General features: G+C 43.5%; 1 protein-coding gene across 3 annotated transcripts in view; it reads left to right on the forward strand.

Moving 5' to 3' along the window:
• The window catches only part of OLA1 (Obg like ATPase 1), a 134370-nt gene extending 115154 nt beyond the window's left edge, over positions 1-19216 (forward strand). For all 3 annotated transcript variants that reach the window (XM_044303602.1, XM_044303601.1, XM_044303600.1), the window contains 3 exons: positions 15748-15888; positions 16482-16578; positions 18947-19216. In XM_044303602.1, the coding sequence (XP_044159537.1) occupies positions 15748-15888; positions 16482-16578; positions 18947-19201 (493 nt within the window). In that variant the 3' untranslated portion in view covers positions 19202-19216. The remainder of the gene's footprint in view (positions 1-15747; positions 15889-16481; positions 16579-18946) is intronic.
• Positions 19217-21758: the final 2542 nt, after the last annotated feature.

A 21758-nucleotide genomic window follows, 5' to 3' on the forward strand; every position in this document is an offset into this window, starting at 1 on the left:
CAGATCTGATCATCTGACATCTACATTAAAATGTCTGATCAGATTTTACAATTGCTGGTGGTGGTAGTAGCATATAAGTGATGATCTCATCACCAGTATGAAAAACAAAAATTGTAGATATATCTTCCATAAACTACTATTTCACCGCCTTAGGCTCCATTCACACATCCGCATTGTGTTTTGCGGATCCAGGGAGCAGCGGATCTGCAAAACACGGAAAGTGGCAATGTGCGTTCCGCATTTTGCCGGCACTAATAGAATATGCCTGTTCTTGTCCGCAATTGCGGACAAGAATAGGACATGTTCTATTTTTTTGCGGAACGTAAGTGCGGATCCGTTCCGTGTCCGGGTAGCACATCTTGCTGCCCCATAGGAATGAATGGGTCCGCAATTCCGTTCTGCAAAATGCGGAACGAAATTGTGGACGTGTGAATGGAGCCTTACTGTGTTAAAATATGTGTACGTGTGTGTATATACATATATATATATATATATATATATATATATATATATATATATATATATACACACACACTGTATTTTTCACTTTATAAGACGCATCTGATTATCAGATGAACCTAGGTTTTTGAGGAGGAAATTAAGGAAAAAATAATACTTTGAACCAAATGGTGTGCTTTTGGTGGGTTTTAAACTGATGGATGATGCACTGTTATGGGGGGGGGGGGGATCTGTGAATGACACACTTTTAGGCTCCATTCACACGTCCGCAAGTGTTGTGCGGACCCATTCATTCTCTATGGGGATTGAATGGATGTGGAGAGCACACTATGTGCTCTCCGCATCCACATTTCTGGAGCGCAGCCCCGATCTTCCGGTCCGCAGCGCCAGAAGAAATTAGAGCATGTCCTATTCTTGTCCACAATTGCAGACAAGAATAGGTATTTCTATGGGGGTGCCGGCTGGGTGTATTGCGGATCCGCAATGCACTACGGACGTGTGAATGGACCCTTATGGGGGATCTGTGAATGACGGACTTTTATGGGGCGGATGTGTAGATGACGCAATGTTATGGGGGGATGTGTAGATGACGCAATGTTATGGGGGGGATGTGTAGATGACGCAATGTTATGGGGGGATGTGTAGATGACGCAATGTTATGGGGGGATGTGTAGATGACGCAATGTTATGGGGGGATGTGTTGATGATGCAATGTTATGGGGGGATGTGTTGATGACGCAATGTTATGGGGGGATGTGTAGATGACGCAATGTTATGGGGGATGTGTAGATTACGCAATGTTATGGGGGAATGTGTAGATGACGCAATGTTATGGGGGGATGTGTAGATGACGCAATGTTATGGGGGGGATGTGTAGATGACGCAATGTTATGGGATGTGTAGATGATGCAATGTTATGGGGGGATGTGTGGATAACGCACTGTTGTGGAGGATCTATGAGTGAAGCACTGTTATGGAGGATCTGTGTGAATGATGCACTGTTATGAGGGATCTGTGGATGATGCACTATTATGTGACTATAACTAGGGGTGGGCGATATGGACAATTTGGTCCATATCGCATATATCGCCGGACCGCGATATGACCATGGAGCGGTAGTGAATTGAAGAAGCTTCTCACCGCTCCATGGCTCCGGCTCCGCACCGCGCTGTACTGGAGTGGCCAGGGCCTGGCGTGCACACAGCCTCAGCCCGCTGGCTGACGCTGTGTCTGACGTCAGGTCCTGAAATGCATGCTGGGAAGAAAACGCGATACCGGTGGACTGCCGTCTTGCCGAGCACCCTGCAGGAAAGGTAAGTACAGCGATTCTTCTGGGCGAGGGCTGGAGAATCTATTTGCAAAGGTCTCCTGGCTGATGGCACTGGCTCTGGGGGACATGTCTGATGGCAGTTTTGTAATTTGTATTTTTTGTATACATACAGAAGAAAATAATATATTGCAATATATATCGCATATCGCAATATGGATTTTAGGCCATATCGCCCACCCCTATAAGCCCCATCATCATACTGCAGTACATTGGTGTATTATTAAGCATGAGGGGGGGTTATAGTCATAATAAATATAAACACTGTCCAGAGACTGTACCATTATTCGGCTGAGTGTTTATATTAAATATGACTATAACCCCCCTCATCCTTAAAGAGGACCTTTCACTTGTATAAACTATGTGAACTGAGTATGCTGCCATATAGGGCGGCGCCCGGGGATCTCACTGCACTTACTATTATCCCCGGGCGCCGCTCCGTTCTCCCGGTATAGGCTCCGGTACCTTTGCTCCTTAAGTTATAGTAGGCGGGTCTTCCCTTGTCCTGTGGGCGTCTCCTTCTCCTAGGCTGCAGCGCTGGCCAATCGCAGCTTACAGCCTGGGAGGTTTTTTTCTCCCAGGCTGTGAGCTGTGCGCTGCGATTGGCCAGCGCTGCAGCCTAGGAGAAGGATCGCCCACAGGACAAGGGAAGACCCGCCTACTATAACTTAAGGAGCAAAGGTACCGGAGCCTATAACGGGAGAACGGAGCGGCGCCCGGGGATAATAGTAAGTGCAGTGAGATCCACGGGCGCCGCTCTATATGGCAGCATACTCCGTTCACATAGTTTATACAAGTGAAAGGTCCTCTTTAAGAATACACCCATGGACTGCAGTACATAAGTGTATTCCTATAGAGAAGGGGGGTTATAGTCATATTTAACACACATTTCATTTTTAGGGGCCCCTAAACTGTCACTCACCCAGGGACTATAGGTGACAGGCCAGGGAATAGCACAGGGTGACAGAAGACTAGTAAAACTCCGTTGCTCTCTCTCCCACAGCCGGAGCAGCGGAGCTCTGTAGCAGAGGTTCTCGTGGTACAGCGATGGGAGGGAGTGAGCTGATTGGTGGAGGCGGGGGAGCAGCAGCAGTGCCCACTGGCGCTCAGTACCAGTCAGAGGTACATGCATACGGACAGCAGTGTGGAGGAGAACTGCTCTCCTCTCTTCTCCTCCTCTGGCATGGAGCAGATCTGTGGTAAGGACGTGCGGGCTGGCGGCATTCAGCATCACTGAATGCTTAAATGCTGCTGCCCGTCCTACACTTAATTTGCAGACTTAACAACAGCTCCTGCAATAGTGCCGGCCATCTTGATTTTAGGCATGTTTGCTTTATAAGACACACTGACTTTACCCCCAACTTTGCGTCTTATAAAGCAAAAAATACGATTTACCTCCATAGTTCTGCACTGGTACCCAACCTTTGCAGGCTTACCATGGTGAAACTTTTACAGATGCCCCTAATAACACACAAGCAGTGTTGGCACCCCTCTAAGCAGTGGTGTTGAATAGCGGTAACACATGCGCTTCAACCCTCTCCCATTTCACCAAGCCAAGAGGAATCGCACCCGATGTCCTGTAGCCTCTTGTGTGATATCAAAAAGGCAACCCTCTTAACTACTAATAAATACTACAACACCAATATAAGAGCACTGGCCCTAAAGTAATGGCTGTGAGGTAGCTACAAAGCAGATAACCCCTAAAAATACACTACACAGCTACTAATAGTAGAAAACGAGTTTATTGTACAATTGTCAAATATAATAAAATACATGTATATGTGGCTATACAGACTCAGGACAAAAAACAAGGACTACATAAACTTTGTCAATAAATAATTGCAGATAATCCCAAGCACTCCCAGGCTACCTACAAGAGAATATCTCACTGTACAGGTATGTAAACCAAGGGACAATCAACTGCCATTTGTATACAGACCAGTGTAGTCCAGGCCCCTGTGCAAAGAGTGAGATACATTTAAAGGGACAGTTGCTCGTAAATTTACAGTTGATCCAGGCACAATAGCTTGTAGGACTTGCTCAGCTAAACCTAATAATACACTTTACTTAGTGATGCACCCAAGCCACTCTGTGCACCCTTGCTCCCCCTGCCAGCCTCACCCTCTTCTTCATTGACAGGTCCAGGTTCATTCATAGTTATCTCACCTGGCCCTGCCAATCAAGGAGAAGTAGGGGCTGGGAGAGGAGGCAGGAGGAGCAAGGGTGCACCATGCCTTGGGCCCACCCACAGTGCACTTAACTACTCATTTGCATATGGAATAAAAGTACTTTGTCATCTGTTGCTCCATTCTGGAGAAAAAGTGAAAGCTGTCATTCTATTCAGCTGAGCACTGTGCCTGTTTTAACAGTGAATTTCCTGATTATAGGTTCCCATGAATAGTGAAATTGTCACCCTTGTTCTGGACCACTACAGTGATTATAGATGATATTTGAAACGGGGAATTTTCAGGATTACTATTTTATTGGGTGAATTATTTCCTACATAAGGCTTATGGACCCCAATTCTCCCCAGTTGTGTCTAGCTGTGGAATCAGGCTTATATTAACCGCTTAAAGGGGTTATCCCACGATTATTGTAAAAAATGAAAATCCGACATCATATAGTACATGACAATCTCTTTCTAACAAAGCTAGAACCAGCCCTATACCTCCCATGGATCCAGAGATCTCCACATTCATTGCTCTGCTGTATGACGCTGGCAGCTCAAGAGGAGTGTCCTTTCTGCTGCAGCTCTCTCCTTATCACAGCTCAGGGGCGTGTCCATTCTGCTGCAGCTCTCTCCTTATCACAGCTCAGGAGGCAATTGAAGGATAAAACTGAGCGGGTGCGGCCATCTCAGTGAGCAGGTAAAAGAAATAAGAAAAAGAGAAAACAGCAGGTGGCGCTATACAGATACATTTTATTGAATAACCACATTGGTGATTTGTAAATTTTTAACTACATGCAATTACAAAAGTATTCAGATCCAGGTGCTGATTTGAAAACTGTAGAATATATTTTGTGGGACAACCCCTTTAAGGCCACATGCACACAGCAGAGCCGTGTGCAGGAGATTGTATCTCAGCACGCAGAATTTCCTGCGACACTGGACAAGGAAGCCATAGGCACACCGCCAGGGCATGGTGCTCCACACTATGCCATATTTCAGAATGATATATTCTAAATTACCTCTCCATCCGACGGAGCATCAGTATCTTTTTAAGCATCCGTATGTCATTGGAGATTAGCAGAGGGACTGGCGGGCTCCATAAAAATCGGTGGGTGCCCTATGATGGCCATGTCCATGACGTCAATTGCATTTACCTCTTATGGCTCCTCTCAATGTAAATGGATATACTGACAGAGAATTCATTTATCGGTTTTGCTCACAGTTATACATTTCTGCACTGGTCAGGTTGTCTCGATCATGTCTCCGATGATGCACGATGGGGGTAATTTCATACGTGAGGGGTCAGTCGTGATGCGCCATTCCATTGCTCACCAACACTGATTCATCCGGCATCAGAACTTTGCCCTTCCACAAATGTTTTAGCGTTGGGTACACCTTGTCAAACATCCGTCACATCACTGAATTCTGTAATAACATCACCCCGGCTGTTTGTTATACGATTTGCTCCATCTTATTTGGTCGAGGCGTACACGGAATAGGAAGACCGAGTCCCCGGCATTACAGCAGACAGCGCTTTCCAACCGTATTCCTTGTGAGAAGAAATAGCCGGTCTGATGTCAGTCACTTCAGAAACCTTTAGACCTCTGTGCTCATTTACTGCCAGAATGTAGCAGCTTTGCGTCTGCATTGTGAAGATCATCTGTCAACACTTTAAGATATTCTCCTTTGTTATTAAGCTTGTGCTTCTCTACACTGTCAGGTTTTTGCCTGTCTTGCCAATTATAGTTAAGGTACAATAGAGTATTCACTGCCTCTCAGTCTCACAGTGGCGGCACAAAAAATGATTTGTAAGTCTTTATTCATCTGAATTTCACAATAGAGGTCCCGAGGAATGCAAATAATCTCTCCAAGGACTAAGCAGAAATCCTGTTAAAATGGCAGGCACTGCTTGCTGTCTGCTGGATGGAGGAGTAACCCTTTCAGGGGCTGGAAGCCAAAAAGATAGTTAGAAAATAGGCCTGCAAACCAAATGTGGTTATATCATGACAATGCGTTGTCTTGGGGGGGGGGGTCATTACTGGTCGGTCCACTACGGCAGACAATGGCAGCCGTATTTTAAGCCACCATCAGTTTTTTCTTTTAGTTCTTAATTTGTAGATTCCCCCCTCCCTCCCCAAAAGTACCCACATCATTTTACAAAAATATGGCTGACCTGTGTATAAATGTTTTAGATCACATCCAACAGTTCAGAAAAATGAGAAATGCAGAACTCTACTTTCCTTCTTCAGGCCTGATGTAGGCAGTTTTTAAAGGGGTGTCGGACCCCCACTTGATATTGATGACCTATGCTGAAGATAGGCCTTCAGTATGAAAGTCCCAGACAAATCCTTGGTAAGGTAGGCCCAGGAAAATTAGACATTGGTGGTAAAACATTATATACAGGTTACTATCAGGCTGGACAAGGATAGATCAGTAATCTGGTTAGTCATCCTGCATTTTGCCTTTCACTTCAATTTTGACGCGTAATAATGGTACAGATGCCAAATCTGGAGCGTCCAGCCATGGAGTCCATATCGATTTTAAATTGTTGGCCTTGACCCCTCAGCATAAACTGACCTTTCCAATTGGAGTATCCATTTATATCTATTTATCTTCTACTGATTTGAAATTGGTTATTGAGGGCTGCAGGCCACAAGATCTCATGACCTTCAGCCTCGGGTCAGCCTCTGATTGATGCCGTGGATTTCACACGTTGGTCGTATATTTTAAACGTCAGAACGTACCCTGAGGAGAAAAAGAGTAACCGAGATGTGTGTTGTGCAACATTGACCTATCGTACTGTCCGGTATAAGGAGAAAACCCCTACAGGATGGACATATCATCTACCAGGGTGATTACTGGATCATCGTCAGCCTGGGCAAGATAAGTATTTAGGGGCTTTTACCGATGGTGCTGCATAGATTATAACTGCTGCAAATATCTGGCACCCCATGTGTTGTTATGTGTATATCCGACACCTACACTGGGGGCAGTGTCTGTACTCTAACTGCTATGTACAGTGGATATAAAAAGTCTACACACCCCTGTTAAAATGTCAGGTTAAATGAGACAAAGATAAATCATTTCAGAACTTTTTCCACCTTTTAATGTGACCTATAAACTGTACCACTCAATTGAAAAACAAACTGAAATCTTTTAGGTAGAGGGAAAAAAAAAAAAAACTAAAATATTGTGGTTGCATAAGTGTGCGCACCCTCTTATAACTGGGGATGTAGCTGTGTTCAGAATTAAGCAATCACATTCAAAATCCTGTTAAATAGGAGTCAGCATACACCTGCCATCATTTAAAGTGCCTCTGATTAACCCCAAATAAAGTTCAGCTGCTCTAGTTGGTCTTTCCTGAAATTTTCTTATTCGCATCACACAGCAAAAGTCATGGTCCACAGAGATCTTCCAAAACATCAGAGGGATCTTATTGGTAAAAGGCATCAGTCAGGAGAAGGGTACAAAAGAATTTCCAAGGCATTAGATATACCATGGAACACAGTGAAGACAGTCATCATCAAGTGGAGAAAATATGGCACAACAGTGACATTACCAAGAACTGGACGTCCCTCCAAAATTGATGAAGACTAGAAGAAAACTGGTCTGGGAGGCTACCAAGAGGCCTACAGCAACATTCAAGGAGCAAGACGAAAGCCTTTTCTTCCGAAGAAAAACATCCAAGCTAGGCTACATTTTGAAAAAAACACACATCTTAAGTCTCCCAAAAGCATGTGGGAAAAGGTGTTATGTCTGATGAAACCAAGGTTGAACTTTTTGGCCATAATTCCAAAAGATATGTTTGGCGCAAAAACAACACTGCACATCACCAAAAGAACACCGTACCCACAGTGAAGCATGGTGGTGGCAGCATCATGCCAAGGGGCTGTTTTTCTATAGCTGGAACTGGGGCCTTAGTTAAGCTAGAGGGAATTATGAACAGTTCCAAATACCAGTCAATATTGGCACAAAACCTTCAGGCTTCTGCTAGAAAGCTGAACATGAAGAGGAACTTCATCTGTCAGCATGACAACGACCCAAAGCATACATCCAAGGAATGGCTTCACCAAAAGAAGATTAAAGTTTTGGAATGGCCCAGCCGGAGCCCAGACCTGAATCCGATTGAAAATCTGTGGGGTGATCTGAAGATGGCTGTGCACAGGAGATGCCCTCGCAATCTGACAGATTTGGAGTGTTTTTGCAAAGAAGAGTAGGCAAATCTTGCCAAGTCAAAATGTGCCATGCTGATATACTCGTACCCAAAAAGACTGAGTGCTGTAATAAAATCCAAAGGTGCTTCAACAAAGTATTAGTTTAAGGGTGTGCACTAGGGGTGCACCGAAATTTCGGCGGCCGAAAATATCGGCCGAGAATGCACCTAATCTGTTTCTGCCGATATTTTTACATATCGGCCGGAAATAGCGGGGAGGAGCTGGGGGCCGGTGCGTTCACTGTGCTCCGGCCCCCAGCTCCAGTAGTTATAAAATATTGTACAATTAATAAGAAATCTATTCATTTGGCCCCCCTCTGCAGTATTACATTCAATACAGCCACATCCTACTCACAGGGCTGTGCTGGCCGGCCGGGCAGACGAGCGGCAGCGTCACGACTGACGTCACATGCCTGCGCCGCCTCCTTCATTCAGAAAGTAGGCCGGGCACATGACGTCAGTTGTGACGTTGCCGCTCCTCTGCCCGGCCGGCATTAAGATAACAGCCCTGTGAGTATGATGTGGCTGTATTGAATGTAATACTGCAGAGGGGGGCCAAATGAATAGATTTCTTATTAATTGTACAACATTTTATAACTACTGGAGCTGGGGGCCGGAGCACAGTGAACGCACCGGCCCCCAGCTCCTCCTCCCAGTTCCTCCCCGCTATTTTCTATTAATCTATTAATTGTACAATGGGGGCTGTGGATGGCACTGTTATGGGGTGGGGGTCTGTGGGTGGCACTGTTATGGGGTGGGTGGGGGTCTGTGGATGGCACTGTTATGGGGTGGGTGGGGGTCTGTGGATGGCACTGTTATGGGGTGGGTGGGGGTCTGTGGATGGCACTGTTATGAGGTGGGGGGGGTCTGTGGATGGCACTGTTATGGGGTGGGTGGGGGTCTGTGGATGGCACTGTTATGGGGTGGGTGGGGGTCTGTGGATGGCACTGTTATGAGGTGGGGGGGGGTCTGTGGATGGCACTGTTATGAGGTGGGGGGGGGTCTGTGGATGGCACTGTTATGGGGTGGGTGGGGGTCTGTGGATGGCACTGTTATGGGGTGGGTGGGGGTCTGTGGATGGCACTGTTATGAGGTGGGGGGGTCTGTGGATGGCACTGTTATGGGGTGGGGGGTCTTTTAAAAGTATTTGGGCAAAAAGGCAGTTTCGGTTTCGGTCAAGGGGTATCCTGAATTTTCGGTTTCGGACCAGAATTTTCATTTCGGTGCACCCCTAGTGTGCACACTTATGCAACCATATTATTTTATTTTTATCTTTTTTCTTCTCTCTACCTAAAACATTTCAGTTTGTTTTTCAATTGAGTTGTACAGTTTATAGGTCACATTAAAGGTGGAAAAAGTTCTGAAATGATTTATCTTTGTCTCATTTTTTTACATTACAAAAAAGTGACATTTTAACAGGGGTGTGTAAACTTTTTATATCCACTGTATATTTAACATCTATTATCCCTCTATATATGTGCACATCAAACACACAATCTGATATACTTCTCTAAGGGACTCCATATTGCCCTAGTTTTTTGTTTGTATATACCATACACGCATGGGTCTTGCTCCATCTAGTCTTTAAGATATTTATCTTGGACTGGGGTTGTCTCAATTTACCCACTATCCCCCATTTGTTTCTCTATAGTAAGATCCTCTGGTGAACCCCAGGATAAGACTCCCTGGGGAGAAACAAATTGGGCGATCCAACTTTACCTGGATACCCCAGTGTGCACTGGGTTTTCTAGGGACAACAGTGGGATCACCCTTGTCAGGATGGCAGTTCTGCTCTAAGTTAAGATGGAATAGGTTCTATGTAGGTTTTTTTTCTGGGGTTTTCCTTGGTTATAACTTTTGGATTTTTTTCTATTGTAATAATAAAGGTTACATTTTAGGTGAAGTTTTTTTGTTCTCTGTGATATATTTTGAGAAACCTGCGATTTCTGAGGCTGGTGACTCGGATGAACTTATCCTCCGCAGCAGAGGTGACTCTTGGTCTTCCTTTCCTGGGGCGGTCCGCATGTGAGCCAGTTTTTTTGTAGCGCTTGATGGTTTTTGTGACTGCACTTGGGGACGCTTTCAAAGTTTTCCCAATTTTTCGGACTGACTGACCTTCATTTCTTAAAGTAATGATGGCCACTCGTTTTTCTTTACTTAGCTGCTTTTTTCTTGCCATAATACAAATTCTAACAGTCTATTCAGTAGGACTATCAGCTGTGTATCCACCTGACTTCTCCACAACGCAACTGATTGTCCCAACCCCATTTATAAGGCAAGAAATCCCACTTATTAAACCTGACAGGGCACACCTGTGAAGTGAAAACCATTTCAGGTAACTACCTCTTGAAGCTCATCAAGAGAATGCCAAGAGTGTGCAAAGCAGTAATCAAAGCAAAAGGTGGCTACTTTGAAGAACCTAGAATATGACATATTTTCAGTTGTTTCACACTTTTTTGTTATGCATATAATTCCACATGTGTTAATTCATAGTTTTGATGCCTTCAGTGTGAATCTACAATATTCATAGTCATGAAAATAAAGAGAACTCTTTGAATGAGAAGGTGTGTCCAAACTTTTGGTCTGTACTGTACGTGTACTGTGTAAATACAGCATGCATATAGTGAATATCCGTGTCCACACAGTTCCATGACGTGGGTCTGTCGTCTTCCCTTCTGAAATACTTTTTGCTACCAAGTGACGTCCTGTGGATTCTTGTGACTGTAAATTTGTGCTGTGTAAACAGTGACATAACTGCAGCGCTGGAACCATTTCTCATTACAAATGATATATAAAGCCCGATTCCATTTGAGATAATGTATGCAAATTTCTGTTTTCTTGAGCAGAAATCTGAGCTTTTGCTAAGCCCAAGTTATATATTATTTCATTAACCTCCAGTCGCTGCAAAAGCGTCGCTCGAGATCAAATCCCAGTTATTGCATTGTTCAAAATGAGATGTTTAATGGTGCCGCTTCTGTAATTTCTACGTTCCATTGTTTCTTTTATATATGCGTGAGATTAAATATGTATGTATTGGCAAGAGCAGTCATACAAATCTGTAGACTGCTTGTAGTGGATGTGCTGGTGGAAAGTATGAGGTGGTGTAGTGTAGGGCTGCAGTAAACGATTATTTACCAAATCGAGTATTCTATCGATTATTCTTTTACGATTAATCAAGTAATCTAATAAGAAAAAATGTTTTTTTTCTGATTTCCTTTATAAAAACTCATCAGTCCCCAACACCCTTTGTTCCCCCCTGTGCGATCAGCCCAAGTGCATCAGTTTCCCCCAGTGCCATCAGCTCCACTATCCCCCAGTGCCTTCAGTATACTGGTCAACATTCTGCATTTTGCGGAACGCACACAGTCAGCCCTATGATAGAATTGCGAACAAGAATAGGACATGCTCTATATTTTTGGCGGGGCTGTGTAATGGAACTATGGATGTGAACAGCACACACTATCTTTTGTGGCCCCATTAAAATGAATGGGTCCGCACCTGTTCCGCAATTAGTGGACCCATAAATCCGGTGGTGTGAATGTACCCCCTAATACTGTGCGATCCTGTGAGAGGAGGGGAGGTCAGCTTGGGACCTGTCATGGGCACACACTTACTGGTGGCTGTCTGGCCTTATATGCTGCCAACCGAGATTCAGATTGAGGTGCAGGGTCACTAGATTCTGCTGCCCTCAGGTAGCGCACATCTAGCACCTCTACAGCTACTGGGCACCTCTACAGCTACTGACCAGAAACAATAGGGCACTAAGGACAGCGCTATCTATGCCAGTGGGGAATTTTGGTTAGCATGGAAAATGCGTGAAGAGTACCACATGCAAGGCTGTACTTGTCATACACACAGGTCGCCATATTGCTTGCCATCTCCAGAAGACCAGCTTAGCAGCCTGTGACTTGCAAGCAGAGCGCATAGGTCCAGACACCATGGCTCTTGGCCTGAGCACAGGTCTCCTCTTTTTTTTGTGTCAAATTATTCGATTCAATCGAGTAATTGTTTCAGCCCAAGTGTAGTGTTACTGTTGGGTGGTTTTGATATTTACTTGATTTGTTAGTTTTCTACCTTTAGACAGAGGCAATTATCAGTTCATCAGTGGTAAAATCCCTGTCGTTAAAGGGAGGCTGTCAGCAGTTTTGACAGCGCTAGATTGGTGATGTGTAAACCAGTTAAAGCATAGCTATGTGGATGGTCATACTATTTACACAAGTGAGAGAAGTTTTAATCTGCAATGTGTCTGTTGGGTGGTCACTTAGGGCTTATGCACACGGACGCAATTTGCGGTCCCCAATGCACGGGCAACATTCGTGCGGTTTCTGCAGACTGATTCAGAAACGTGCAGCCTGAATGGGTCTGTGAACGGTCCGCACCGCACAAAAGTAGAACATGTTCTATTTTTTTTGGGGTGCTGAGGCACGGAGATGAACCCCACGGAAGCAGTCCATACATGGGGTTCTGTGCCTACGTTCCGCACCTTCCGGATTGCAGACCCATTCAAGTAAATGGGTCTGCATCCGTGATGCGTGCACAAACATCCGGGGCCCGTACATTGGGATCTCGCTGTTTCCGGGCCAAGATATCAGCCCGGCCGTCACACGTTCATGTGCATGAGCCCTTACTGTGAAGTGTCCTGGAATCTCTGCAGTAACTGCTCCTCAACCCCTCACCTCTGATGGACGCTAGAGCAGTCATGCGAGCAGTGGAGAAGGGTTGGGAGCATTTACTGTGAAGAGCCCAGGACACTTCACAGCATGGGACCACCTAGCAGATACCTCAGCATGGCGATGTGAGACAGATTAATACTTTTTCATGCTAATACAGCTAGATATGACCCTGAACATTGGCATGTTTTCTACCAGTTTCCCCGTCACTTATCTAGTGCTGCCAGCAGTTTTGAGTGGCCAAAACTGCTTATATACGCCCCCCTTTAAATGGATGACATCACAGTTTTATATGATGGATGTCAAAAAATTAGAAATAATTGATATATATATTTATAAAGTGCAGGTGCCCTTGATGAGGCTGGTGTGAAACACGTGTTCGGCTGCAGTATTGATTGTGGCATTCGGTAGGTAGACGTGTTTTGTGTGTGTTGTTAGGAGCACCTGCACTTTATCAGGTATTTATTAATTTGTAGGAATTGTCTTCTTACTCATTTTAGTGTCCATGCTCTGTTTTCAAATGGCAGCACGGTGGCTCAGTGGTTAGCACTGGTGCCTTGCAGCGCTGAGGTCCTGGGTTTAAATCTGAAAAAAGGCAACATCTGCATGGAATTTGTATGTTCTCCCCATTTAGTAAGCCAGAAGGGGAAGTTCAGAATAGATGTTCAAATATGTACCGCTTGCACATAGGTATATCTTGCCAATGCTCTTGACATGCAGTTAATCGCCACCATTCACATTACGTGGAGCAAACTCTGTCCTCAGAATCCTCGGCCAGTCCTCCTTATTTATGTTACTCACTTATATAACGCTGCTATATTCCGCATCGCTTTACAGACATTATCATCCCTCGCTGTCCCCAGTGGGGCTCACAATCTAAGTTCCCTATCAGTATGTCTTTGGAGCGTGGGAGTGAATCCATGCAAACACGGGGAGAACATACAAACTCCATGCAGATGTTGTCCTCGGTCGGATTCGAACCTCCTTATAAGGGAAAACAGGCAAAAGATATACGCAATAGTGAAACACCACCAGAACTTGGCAAGATTTATTATATTCACAAGATAAAAGTTTTAAAATCGCATAGTATAAAACGATCCCACCTCGGGGTCGGCCCAACTCGAGTTTCACATCAATAGCAAGGTGTACACATGTGAAAGTGGTCCACAGATGACCATCTATTCTGAACTCTACCTTCTGGTGGGGAGCTGCGCGATTTTATTCCTTTCTGGATTGTTGTTTGAAGATCTACCTCATCAAAATCTGCTGCGCTAAAAGTTTGGACTCCAAAAGGGAGAAGATTGATTGATTCGTTTTAATGTTCTTCCCAGTGTTTGTGTGGGTTTCCTCCCCAAAAAACATACTGATAGGGAATTTGGATTGTGAGCTCCACAGGGGACAGCGAGGAGGTAGAAGGGATAGCCTTTCATTTTTGGATCCCCTTTGGTATATTGGGATGGTTTTGCCTGGACCTGTTGATCCTTTTAGATTTCTAATTCCCTTTAAATGGCATTGTTAATACTCAAAAGTAGGCGATGGCTCTGTGCATGCTAAAACACACCATAGCATTTTATTACCATGTTATACATTCCTAACGACACAGTGATCAATTTACTAGAAGTCAGAAGACGGACACTTTGCTATTGCATTTATGAGGGGTTGTCAGAGATTAGAAAACAACATGACTCTTCGGCTCTGTTGGGTAGTACAGCTCAACACCATTCCGCTGAATCACGATGAACTTTACTACCCGGCACAACCTGTGAACAAGGGGGGCATTGTTCCTAGAGTTCAAGAAAATCAGACCGGTTTTTTTCTGGTCTTGTAAGCGTTACCAGCAATTGTCTTTGCTCTGTGCTCTTTTATTATTTTTATTTTCAAACTTGGTTTAAATATGCTTTTTGTATGTAGGGTTCAAGCCGGTTTGAGTGATTCCAACTCAAAAGTTGCTGTTGTGTCCCTCAACACATTTGCGTCCTTACAACTCTTGTGGTGGCCTTCAATTCCTTTCCCAAGTAATTTTACTTGCAACTGAAAATTCCAGTTTGGGTGTATATTCCCGACCTACCAACCCTCCAAGATCTTGCAGCTAGTGGGAGCTAATGGTCCACCATGTGAATTCTTGTAGCCTGTACCTCCCTGATGGTGGAGAAATGTCCAGCTGTTGCAAAGTAATATCTGTAAATTGTAGAAGAACCCCGCCGCCCAAAAGGGTCACTTTTTTCTTATATTTTTTTTTTTTTTATGCATTACTTATTTATATAGGACTAACATATTCTGCTGCCATTTACAGACATTGATATCATTAACTGTCCCCAGTGGGGCTCACTATCTAAATTCCCTATCAAAAAGTCTTTACAGTGTGGAAGGAAACACATACCCTTGGTTAGATTTGACCCCAACACTGCAAGGCACTAATGCTAACCATTGAACCACTTTGCTGTTTTACTACCTTTTTTATTTTTTTGCTTCGTTAGGGCGCTATTACAAGTGCAGCTTGAGCCCTGGTTACCACACCACGGTTAGCACTACTTGTTGGGCTGCCTCTTGAAACATGGGTGCAGTCCAAGTGCGGCCTGGCAATTAGCCGGACCTGCAGCTCAAGCCGCTCGCGTAACAGTGCCCTAAGTCTAAAACTTTTTTCCCTTTATAACACCATCCAATATTAATACTTCACTCATCTCAAAAAAAGCTCCAAAGCAAATGCGGAGAAGAATGAAATATTAATGGAGTACACCTGAAGCAATCACGACCCGCTAATGCCTTGACCTTGGAAAGCAATACACAAGAAGGTGGCATCGTAAAGCCGCGAGATTCTTATGAATATGTATGTGCTACTTGATAATAATGAATGTGGTACCGTCATGCATGCTCTACAAGATAATGTTGTGCCCTCTTTTGTCTACAGGTTGATAAAAATTAAGGAGTGGGTGGACAAGCATGACCCAGGGGCCTTGGTCATTCCTTTTAGTGGGGCCTTGGAACTGAAGCTGCAAGACATGAGTGATGAGGAGAAGCAGAAGTATCTGGAAGAGAAAGTGACACAAAGGTTAATTAGCATTCATTTTCCCTACACTTTATTATCAACTATTTCCTTGCTGTAATTTAATTGCTTGCACTGATAGAATAATAAATGACAGAGTAATTACCATTATAAAGAGGGAATCTTTTCCTTTTCTTTATCATGAGACAGAGTTGAAAAGATTTATTTTAAATTAAGTTTTTAACTGTCATCTGTCATCGCAGTGCGGTGTTTTTAATTATAGCATAGGTTTGGGGGGGAGGGGATAGATGGGGGGGGTGGGGGGGGGTTACTTTTAGAGGGCGACAATCAACCCGAAATTTTTTCGTCATATGTTAGTAGAACAGGAAGCTTATGCAAGAAAATAAAATAATGCAGTTTTTTTTATGTCTTGAATGATGTTTCAATGTAAATAGAATCCTACACGAAAGACTCCATGCGAGGGTTTATTATAAAAAAAAAAAAAAATGGGAATAGGAAAGACAAGGGGTTAAATTAACGTGGGGCTGGACGTTAGGTGATTCTCCTTGAGGTTTTGTGAGATCCAGCTCTTGAGTAGAGTTGATGCAGCCCGTCCCTCTCGGGGTTATATAACTGATCACTTGCTTTTCTTCTTTCAGTGTCTTGGCCAAGATTATTAAAACTGGATACGCAGCTCTACAGCTCGAATACTTCTTCACCGCAGGCCCCGATGAAGTGCGTGCTTGGACCATAAAGGTAAGGCTGGTACTTTATTCGTCCGCACCCTTCAGTTCTCCACTAGTGAATTGAGATTGATATCAGTCATGGCGGAGGTTAGCTAGTCATTACACGAGAGCCCTTTTTTTTTTGTGCGTCCAGGATAACGTTAATTATTCGAGAGCTGCTGAACGGTGAAAGTGGAGCGGCATTGATTGAGGCAGGTAACAATTGATTCTGCCTATTACATAGTCTGCATTTCTTCATCCTGTAGAATCTGGCTACCCCCCCCCTTCCTGCGGGCAGAGATAAGAAACGCCAGCATTGTACTTGGTTAATCTGTGTGACCGAGCTTCTTCTCCAGTTAAACTGATGCCGCTCTTCATTCTGCATTTACCAACTTTGTTTGGCTTGTAGGTGTTTCCGTCCTCCCCTTTTTTTTTTTTCCTATCCCCCTCTTCTTCCCTGGGTTGCATTCTCAGCTGTGAAAGCAATATAACATCATTACACTCCTCACAGATACACAGCTGGTATCCAAAACGTAAAGCCAGTGTGTAATAATTCATCCCTTTAAGTGGTTTATAATTTAAGAGGTAGACTTTGTTCTGATAATGCTATACATTCCATCCTGACACTAATAAAAACCGCGATGATATGGGCTTAAAATATTGATATTCGCTGATTGTGCCCGCGGCGGCTGACTAATTTGCTCCCACAGGACAATGAGGAGGGAAACGGTTTTTGCTTTTAAATGGAAAATACCCTGTGTGAGGGCTCCCATTATTCCCACGTACGCTGGAGCGGACGTAGCTACAAATTATGTATTACAAAATATGTAATTATTACAAGAACGTACAAAGACTGCAGCATTCCTTTGATTTCGATCAAAGTAATACTATGTCTAGAGAGACGCTCAAGAGATTTAATTCTCTCTCCGCTGTTACAGGGACCTACAAATGTATGCAGAGCCTCTTAGCAGTGACGGGGTCAAAGGTAGCTCTAAAAATACACTATGGTTAACAGGGTTGTCAATCTGTCCACATAAAATTCTAGAATTATTAGCGTTTAGACGGGCACAGTTCTCTCCAGACAAAGAAAATATGTAACTGTGTAATAAATGACCTAAATTCTGATTGTATGTTTTACACTACTGGATGATATATTTCTGTATAGTAGAAAGAGAAATATAATGATTTATATGTACAGTTGTACAGCAAATAAAAAGTAAAGAAAAAAAAAATATATGCATATAATATGATAATATATGATGTAGTATTTAAAAAAGTTTGCAGAACTTTAAGCAATTCTCCCCAGAAGACGTGTAATTACTGAAAAATGTAGTCAATGTTTGGAAGAGAGGATATTGCCATAAAAAATATACATATACAAAAGAAAAGTAATAAAAAAAACTGACATACGTTTTAAACACTTTCCAAAAATATCCAAATTTTCCAAGTCCTTTGCATAGTCCGACTCCTTAGCACTAGCTCCACCAGATTAGTGATAAACCAAATTCCACTGTGTCCTGGAGAGGGACACAACTAAGGAATAATGAGGGCTAGTTTTTGAAAACAAGAATGATTGCACGCGCCCGGTATCTAACGTGCGCAGATATTTAGTGAGGTAAGCATCAGTGAGTAGCCATATTAGCCCAATACATCTTGCATTGTAAAAACTGTGCTTTACCATGTCAGGATCCTAAGCAGCTTCACACGCGTTATTAGGCAGCCTCGAGTTACTGTTATTTCTCAAACGTGGGTGGCGATGGGCATGGAACTCGCACGCCCTGGAGTGTCATGCAAGACTGATATCTTTTAATACTGAAATTAAGCGCTCGGAATCGTGCCCATTTTCAATCGTTTTACTTTTTTTTTTTTATCAATAGAAAGCAGTTACAATAAAGTTGGTCCCCAATTCCGTTATGAGCCATTCTGATATATGAGGTGTGACCTATGAAAACCATTTTAAGGGAAAGAGGCCTGGTAACGTGGAACTGTTTTGGCCCTGTAATTCATTATTACAGCAGTGGTGTAATCTGCATTCAAATTCAGAATTATAATTTTTTTTTTTTTTACTTGTAAATTTTGGGCCAAAATTGAACATAAATGTATGTAATTTTCATGGGCAGCTTGTTATTAGATGCATTGACTTTAAAATTCCAATGGTGATGTAAAACATTTTCAGCTCTGCCGTTTTAGCGTCATAAGGTGAAACCTGGAAAAAGTGGAATTCCTTTTCAGTATTAACAGTGAATCTGTATTAAAAGCTTGTAAGTTTTCCATTACTTTTAAGGAACCTTTTGAGGGAAGCCAAGTCCAGGTCAGCTGACTGAACCACCCCTCCTGTAATCCATCTTCCCAAACAATTCATTTTTTCCCCCCCCTGCTTTTTTTTTTTCTTTTGACAGAAAGGGACAAAGGCTCCTCAGGCTGCAGGGAAGATTCACACAGATTTTGAGAAGGGTTTCATTATGGCGGAGGTAATGAAATTTGATGATTTCAAAGAAGAAGGCTCTGAATCAGCCGCCAAGGTGAGTTGTGACTGCTACATGTTAGAGGACATCTTCTCGTGGAGAAGACACGGTGCAGAGATGGAGGCATCTGATTGTCACCTTGTAGGCAAAAAAAATTTCATTCTCAATCCCGGGAGTTGCATCCGTTGACTCTTTACGCACCGTTGACAGGTTGACAAGGCTGTAGCTTCTATCTTCGCTTCAATGGCAAAATTTTACTTTACGGCAAATACAATTTTTTGTTTAGTTCTTATGCACACGAACGTTTTTTTGCGGACCGTTTCAATGGGTAACGGACGTTACTCTGTGTGCATTCCGTTTCGGTATGTCCATTCCGCAAAACAATAGATCAAGTTATATTATTGTCCACATTACGGACAAGGATAAGACTGTTCCATTAGGGGCCAGCTGCTCCGTTCCGCAAAATACAGAATGCACGCGGACGTCATCCGTATTTTTTGCGGACCGCGAAATGCATACGGTCGTGTGCATGAGATCTTATTCAGTGTAAATTAAAAGGACCGTAAATATACAATGCTTCTACGTGTCATAAACTGTGGCGTAGTGACACGATTCAAGACTTCCTTAATAAATGCATTGTACTTTGAATATTCATGTGGGGCTGTAAAATTGTTTATGTATCCTGAAATTAAAGAGGTTATCCAGTTTCTAAAAGGAATGAAAATGTAAAAAAAAAAAAAAGGAGCAAATGCAATAAAAATAGAAAGATAAAATAAAAAAAAACACTAGTGGCCCTAGTGGTCACATGTCATAATGGCATCACCACTCAGCACGCTATTAACAAAGACCAGGGTAACTTTTGGAGCGTCTGTGCTAAATCGGCAGGGTTATAAACAAGAAAGAAATTTTGTGGGGTTATTTACTTCTTTTTTTATATTATGGTTTTTACTGAATATATTTATTTTGTGAAACTGCACAACCCCTTTTTAGCCTTTTGTATCAGTCATAGCCACAAAGTTTTAAAGGGGTTGTGCCACGAAATCACGAGAACTGAGGTTCGCATGCTTCAGTGTGAAAGGAGTGGCAGGTCGAGCATGCCCGGTGCCACTCCAATCTCTGTGACTGTGGGAGATGGTCAAGTGCTGTACAGGGTGCCTGCTCGACCTGCCTTTCTATTCATACTGGTGCACGGGACTGCTGCTGCTGTGATTGATGGCGGTCCCAGTGGTCAGACACCCACTAATCAGATGTTTATTCCCTATCTAGAGGATTGGGGAGAAGTTCATTTTGTTGAACCACCCCTTTGACTCTGGAAACTACTTCTTAGGCTACTTTCATATCTGCAGCACTGCGATCCGGCTGCTAGAGAATCAGCTGGGCACAAACTGCAGCATGCAACGGTTTGTGTCCGGCCCATTCTCTGCATATTTGCCGGGTTGCGGCTGGATCACTGGTAAACCCCATTACCTTCCGGTTGCATCCAGCAGTGCCAGATCCGGCGAATTCTCTGCTGGAATCCATGCCGCAGATGTGAAACTAGCCTTACTGCTTGACTTCTGGTGGTGCAGACCAGCACCCTTTTATGGGGGTACTTTTTTAGGGCTCACACTAATGTGAACACAGGTTTTAGAAGCCTATCTGACTTGTGCCCACGATATTCCCGACATGATCACATAGTTTTTAAGTAACTTAATCAATATTTCAAAGACATGTTATGGCTCATTTGTCAGAAGACATTTGTATTTCTACAGTGGACCGTGAACGTGGACTCGTATACTGTCATTTCTGTACTAACGCTAAAGAGCAGGTGTAATGAGACCTGACATTTTAAAGCTTTCTAAGCAAGCAGTGCAAAGGGCATACACAATGTGAGAAGAATTAAAGGGCTGCTAAATTTCCTCTGCTGGTGTAGTACAATCTGGGCTGGACACCACTTTCTGAAAGGAGATCTAGGGGACCACTTACCGTCACCTCCCCTGACAGGTCTGTGTCAGTAACTACATGCATTCCCCATGTAATAACAATTCTGGAGCATCTATTCTTATGTTGTGTTTTCCTCTCTTATTCCTGCTAGAAGCCATGAATGAATTACTAGCCATTTGTAATGAAGGTGTTACCAGTTGGGGAGGTGGCCCTCCACAGTCTGACATTATCCGTTCAGTGTTACCAGTGTCAGGCTGTGCAGGGACACCTTCCTCCATTTGAACCTTCATTGCAAACTGCCGGCAATTTATTCATAACTTCTAACAGGAATAATAAAGGAATGGCCCGTCATAGAGTCATTAAAATAGATGCTCCAGAATTGATATTACATGGGGAATGCATGATAGAGAGTAACCTTTTTTTCTTTTCTTTTTTTTGCACAATACAATTTTCCATATACTCTATATCAGTGGTGGTGAACCTATAGCATTGGTACCAGAGGCGGCACTCAGAGCCCTCTCTGTGGGCACCCGCACCCTGGAAAAAGTCTCCGGTGCACCAATGTGCCTTAGACTTTTCCTGCCATTCATCAGCGCAGGCGCACTATGTACGGCACAGGCAGCGCACTGAATGTAGGCAGCTATTATAGCTAAGTGATAATGTACATGGAAGATATACTATACTGGACTGTAGTAATCGGGGTAAACTGCCGTGTTGGCACTTTGTGATAAATAAGTGGGTTTTCTGAACGGGTCACCATCACTGCTTTATATGAAGATCGTGTTATGGTCATTTACATTTTATTACCAAATTAATAAATGCC

The sequence above is a fragment of the Bufo gargarizans genome, chromosome 8 (genome assembly GCF_014858855.1).
Source record: "Bufo gargarizans isolate SCDJY-AF-19 chromosome 8, ASM1485885v1, whole genome shotgun sequence".
In the NCBI taxonomy this organism is placed as follows: domain Eukaryota; kingdom Metazoa; phylum Chordata; class Amphibia; order Anura; family Bufonidae; genus Bufo; species Bufo gargarizans.